The sequence below is a fragment of the Cavia porcellus genome, unplaced genomic scaffold, assembly GCF_034190915.1.
Source record: "Cavia porcellus strain 051 isolate PalLab524CR breed Dunkin Hartley unplaced genomic scaffold, mCavPor4.1 scaffold_7, whole genome shotgun sequence".
NCBI lineage: Eukaryota > Metazoa > Chordata > Mammalia > Rodentia > Caviidae > Cavia > Cavia porcellus.
This window is the reverse complement of record NW_026947490.1, coordinates 52,824,846-52,830,845: the sequence shown is the minus strand read 5'-3', so window position 1 is coordinate 52,830,845 and position 6,000 is coordinate 52,824,846. Positions and strand designations below refer to the sequence as shown.

At 48.4% G+C, this 6,000-nt stretch overlaps 1 protein-coding gene across 2 annotated transcripts in view; it reads left to right on the top strand.

Moving 5' to 3' along the window:
- The first annotated feature begins 490 nt into the window (after window positions 1-490).
- The window catches only part of Rxrg (retinoid X receptor gamma), a 47,345-nt gene continuing 41,835 nt past the window's right edge, over window positions 491-6,000 (top strand). Inside the window, exon 1 of one of the 2 annotated variants that reach the window (XM_063253592.1) lies at window positions 491-1,051. In XM_063253592.1, the coding sequence (XP_063109662.1) occupies window positions 1,003-1,051 (49 nt within the window). In that variant the 5' untranslated portion in view covers window positions 491-1,002. The remainder of the gene's footprint in view (window positions 1,052-6,000) is intronic. The other variant, XM_003468662.5, reaches the window with a different exon arrangement.

The window sequence follows — 6,000 nt, the reverse complement described above, 5'->3', positions numbered from 1 at the left end:
CAAAGCGGTTGAGGCTGTTGGTCTGTGGGTTAGCTACATCCAAGGGAGTCTCGGTGTCAGTGAGGACCCGGGACTGACTGATCTTTGAGCAGGTAGCCGATGACAGTGGTGTCTTGGTGAACGCCTCCCTCCAGCAAAACACCACATCTGTCAGGCAACCTCTCCTTCCTACCTGTAAATCTTCACAAGAGTGAGCTCTGGCTCTTAACTGCTGCTGTCAAGTTTCCATTGTTAGAACACAGATAAATGCCCCCGGCCACCAAAGCAATAGGGGCCATCCCAAACCTGAGGGCTGCTGTAATGTAGTTGTCCATCAAGTCTCACACTTTGCCACTTTTGTGCTTGTGAAAGGGCTCTGTTTTCTCTTGGCCCCTACTCCACCCACTCAGCTTCACAGATCCAATAGCAAGTGCACTGGGCAGAGAGGAGCTGGAGTGCGAAAATGCATTTTAATAAAACCTCATCGATTTGGGGGAGTGCAAGTCAAAGGAAAGGCACCTGAAGAGTCTTCCACCGCCTGCCACCTCCCCCCTCTCCTGACCTACTGGGGCAGTCAGACATTGATTGGCTCCTAGATAATAAGATTGTGCCACCCCACCCCGGTAGGGACCTCTGGGGACCAGCTGGGAGCTGGAAGAGTCGTACGCAGCAGCCCAACCCTGAGTTAATCAAAGTAGCAACAGGATCTCAAGCAGCAAGCAGCAGTGACGGCGGCGGTGGCAAGGGTAGTGGTGGCGGCGGCGGCAGCATTATGCGTGATTACTGACAGGCACCAGCTGCTGCTGCACCGCCGGCTCCACGCACTATGTGGACTCCCCGATCCGGTGGCAGATTCCTGACTAATCCTAGAGGGGCTGGTCCAGCCTGTACTCCCGAGGCTGCGGGGAAGCAATGACCACTCTTGTTAGCCCAAGTTGAAGACAGCAGGCTGTGCCTAGGAGCTGAGAGAGGCCGGAATATTCAGAAGACGCATGAGAGAGGAGCATGAACTGAAGAGTAAACATGTATGGAAATTATTCTCACTTCATGAAGTTTCCCACAGGCTTCGGTGGTGAGTGTCACATGGGCTGCACTGTGTGAACCTGTCTGGAGAGGCAGACAGGACCTCAGGACAGAGGGACAACTGGAGGACAGTGGCGGTGTTTGTATGCAGATCTGGTGTGTGTACAGCGTGAGTCAGTGTGAGTGTGTGTGCATGCGTGCCAGAGGGAGAGAGAGAGGAGGAAAGAAAGGGTCCAGAGGGGAGGGTATGTTTGCGTCTCAGAATGAGGGTCTGCAGATATTGTAAGGAGAGAGTGTGAACCAATGTGCTTGAGCGTGTATCCGAGACAAAGCTAGAATAAGAGCATTGTTACAAGCCCACATGTTTGTGTGGGTGTGAAAAGTGGAAGAGTGAAAGGGAAATCGCCAAGATATGTCTGTTGGCTAATTTGTAACAGGGGAAAATGTGATTAAGAAGGTTTTGCCTACGTTGAGGGTCCTTGAAATACTTTGTAACAAGGGCGTGATTGTTTTTACTTAAAAGCAGATTTCCCTATAATTGGATTTTCAAAAAGAAAACATAGCCCTTTAATTTGCCATTCTGCTTTCCTGTTTTCTTCCCTTTTGATTTGCTAATAGCCTCTTCTCTCCTCCCCTGCTGCTGCCCCCAATTCCACTGCAAGGGTCCCCGCCAGGGCTTCCACGGTGGGGGTCCATTTCTGAGGGCAGGAAGGAGTAGAGTCTGGGCACTTATAAGAGGGGACTGGCAAAGAACATTCTTGCCATCAAACCAGCCAGGGCAACTGGTCACTTCACAGAAGCTTCCAGAGACTGGATCTGCGGGCTGCCTTTCTGCCTGGGAATGTTTGACCCAAAGGTCCCTCGATTCAGGGGATCAGGCAGCACTGCCACCCAGCCCAGGCAAATGCAGCCAACAGCTGACCAGCTGACCCCTTGCATGTCAGATGGTGACACGTAGCTCATGGTCCATGAAGCCAACGGGAGAGATTCGCACTGTGGGTCCTGGCAGGCAGGACAAAGCAGATATTTTTATAAGGTCTTGAGAACCGAAAAGCCCCTGCTCTCTCGACCTCCTCTGTGGACAGATAGCCAATTCATTTGCAGGGCTGGGAATGAAGTTTGCCTACTTTGCTGGGCAGAGCCCTCAGCAAGCCACGCTGGATGGTGGCAAGGTACTGGTGCATGCTCTTGCCCCGGAAGCAGGAGGCCAGGGGTGCGCTCATTCATTCCGGGTGTGTTGGGTAGTTTTCTGAGCCAAATGTGGCATTGGGTACCAGAAATACAACTATGAATGAGACAGTATGTGCTTTCAGGACTTCGACACATTTGCTAATGTGACATATTCTGTGTGATATGTGCAGTATCAGAGTCATGAGCAGGTTGCTGCCTGGACAGAGAGGTGAGAGGGCTGGAAAAGTTTCAAAGGGAATGTTTGGGCTAGGCTGATGATAAAATGCAAGTGGTGGCCAGAGCTGGGACCTGGGCATCTGATCTCCAGTTTATAGCTTGGCCCATTACAGTCCCATGCCACGCTGAAAACCGCTTTACCCTTTGCATATGAGTTCAGCTGTTTGAGGAGTATACTATGCTCAGACATTTGTGAGATACCCCCAGCCCAAGGTGTGTGAGATTATGGGTTCATTAATACCACAGAAACCCTCTGGGATAGTCAGGGTGAATAAAAGGGTCAAAAATCAAAAGTAGAAAGATTTAGAAAGAGAGAGAGGAGAGCTAAAGTGAAGGGTGGAGGAAAAAATCTAGTCTAAAATTCTGTGCTGTTTGCTCGAATCAGGAAGTCTTAGCACCTAAAGACCATCTTAGGTTCCTCATTTTACAGATGTGTAGACTGAGGGCCAAAGGAAGGTGAGGAATGGCCTGAGGGCAAGTCTGTGGAATCATAGAGTGTCTCTAGAAATTCCCTGATTCAAAGACTCAGAGTTACTATAGTACTGCTGTAATCTGACATTGTAAAAAGAAGGGAAGTAAGAGAGAGAGAGAGAGAGAGAGAGAGAGACAGGCAGACAGACAGACAGGTAGAGAAAGGAAGTGCTGAATTTAGTTCCCAGGTTTTTACTTATTCACATTGTGACTTTAGGGAAGCTGCTGAACCTTTCTGGGCCTTTGCATGTTCATCTGTGAAATGAGATTTATTATATCACCCTTTACATTTTGTCTTGAGAATTAAATGAGTTAACATATGAAAAGAACCTGGCTGCTATAGTGTCGTCCCTGCACTTGCTACCTAGTACGAGTTAATATTTCCACCACCCCACCATTATGCACTAACTAACGTATGTTGCAAATTAACTTAAAAATCCGACAATACTACAGAATAATAAAACAGGAATCTGGAAGAAAATACAGTGAAATCTATAAAAACCCATATATTTTGCTGGCTTAGGTTTTCATAGTTGTGGGGCTCCAGGATTTCATGTAATTAGGTTTCAGACAGGAGAAAACAGAATGGGGCAGCCATGAAGAAAAGAGTTGGAAATGACATGGGGAATGGGAGGAGAGGGGGTCAGCGAGGTTGCTTCTGTGCCTTCCCTGACTTGACTCCTCCTCCTCTTCTTAAAGGAAGGGAGCAATTATTTTGTTTGTTTCTGGTGAAGTTTCCGGTTTTGTTTGCATTGGCCAGTTGAGAGGAAGCCTAAAATCCGCCCCCGCCTTCAGGGTGAGCTGTCTAAGAATTTGCAGCACTGCTTGGCAAAGGGGCTGAGGAGGAGATGGAGGCAGGCCCAGGGGAACCTGAGGTTTGGCGTGGACATCACGTGCAGCTTCTAACAGCCTGTGCCCCAGTGTGGCCCATCACACTGTGTGCACTGAATGATGTGGTGGGTGACCTAGGCCCTCTTAGTGCCCCCTTACTGTCAGTAAATGGAACCAAGCAGGGCTCCTTTGATTTGTGGGAGAATCTCTAGGGAAGTCATGACACCCTTGGAAAGTAACACCTGGCATTTGTGTCTGGGCACCAGACAGAGCACCATCTGACCAGCCAATAGGAGACTGGTCCACTGGCCATGGGTGTGGCTGCTTGCACCACAGTAGGCTTATGGATGGGTACCCCCTCTCCCAGCTCAGGCCCTGCCCTGGGGCGCTGAGAGAACATTTCACTTCTTCTCAGCCATGTCCTGGTCCAGCAGCTGCTCAGTAAGAGATTTATTTCCCTAAGAGCAGACAGTCGCTGCTTCTTAGAAGATGCAGGACAAAGCTTGTAATCCTCCACCCAATTGTGCCGTAATCCTCACAATGGGGAGGGGCAAGGAGGGGCGGCTTTCTGTTCACCTAACAAGTACCCTGCTCCAGGAATACCATCTTCAGACAGTCCTCTCTAGAGCAAATCCTCAGAACCCAGGGGTAGGCATGGGGCCACCATTACTATGCTCCTTTAAATGGAGAAGATGAAAACTCAAGATGTAAAGGACTTTAACTGAGTTCTCAGAGCTGCCAAGGATTTGAACTCCGGCAGTCTGCTTTAGCCTTTGCTGAGCTGCGTCTCACGGCTTCTGAGGGTGACGCACTTGCTCTGCAGTTAAGGACCGCACTATATTCCTTGGTCAGGGGAGGGCTGGTGTGTGGACCCCAGTGCAATCTCAGGAGTCCAGCCTCAGCATTGACTGGTGTTTGCAGACACGGAGGCCTGGCCATTGAGGAATAAACCACAGGATAGCATAGGAGCTATGAGGGAGCAACAGTGACCTTTGAAGAATTAATTGGTGGTTTCTTGGGGACCTAGTGATTTGCAAGAGTCTTCCTCTGCAGATCCTGTGCATTCATGTTAAGCACACCCCTTTTCACTGAGAATGGCCCTGGAGGAGGTGTGCGTTGGCTGGGAGTGTGCGCCTATGTGTGTACACGTGTGTGTCTATGGAGAACTTATTTTTCCCCTCTGCAGATGTGTGGGTGGCTAATTGGAACTTTACCGTGGGCGTAAGTGGTTAAGGTTTATGTAGGAAGGAATAACTGTTTATGAGATTTAGGAAGGAACATATTTAGTATAAACTATTTTCTGAAACATTTACAATCTTACTGAGAGATACAGAGCTAAATGGCAACTGAGAGAAGAAACTGGCAAAGAGTAAGCTAAACGCTCCACCTCTTCCTTCCCCTCATTATGTAACCTCTGGGTCTGCAGAATGCTTAGCTACCAGCATTGGGTGCCTAGTCTTTTGGAAGCTGATATTGTCTCTCTTATAGAGACTAGAGGACACAGAAGCCCAGGGAACAAGAATTTACTTTCTAGAATGCCTGGTTTGGGCGACTTTTAAAGAGATCGACTCTATCCTGGTTCAGTAATCCTCGCAAAAGAGTAAAAATAAGAGACAACATTTATTAGGCACCTACTGTGTGCCAAACAACCTTCCAAGGTTGTTGCACACACCGTTTAGTTTAATAGCCTCAAGGACCCTTGCAGGTAAGATACTATCTTTATTATCCTCCTTGTTTTACCCGCAGGCAAGTGGAACCACAGGGTGACAGAGCAAGGCCACCTAGCTGGTGAGGAGCTATCAGGAGCAGAGCCAGGATTGAAGTCCAGGCACACCGTACCAGGGTGGCTGTGTTTAACCCTGCATTGTAACTGCATTTTCCTGGGATGGTAGAAGGGTGGAGTGGGGGCCAGAGACCCAGACCCAGGTCTGCCTCTAATTGGTAGGTTATGCATGAGAGCAACTCAGCTATTGAATATTCCTCTTGTGTTCTTCACAGCTTACTTATGGATCGTGGTGCCTTTTTTTTCTTTTGAATTTGCATAATTACAACAAATGAATGGGATGATTGAGAAGGGAGCAGAGGGCTCAACAAAGGTTAAAAGTTTTTTTTTTTTTTTTCCAGGTGGGTCACACTTTTTAGTATCTAGTTTTGTGTTCTAGAGCAGGGGTTGGCAAACTTTTATCCCTAAAAGGCCAGATGGTAAACATTTTAGTTTTTGACAGTCAGAAGGTCTTGGAGACACTGCTCATGTTGTAGTGGGGAAGCACCTCAGGTGATGTGTAAGCT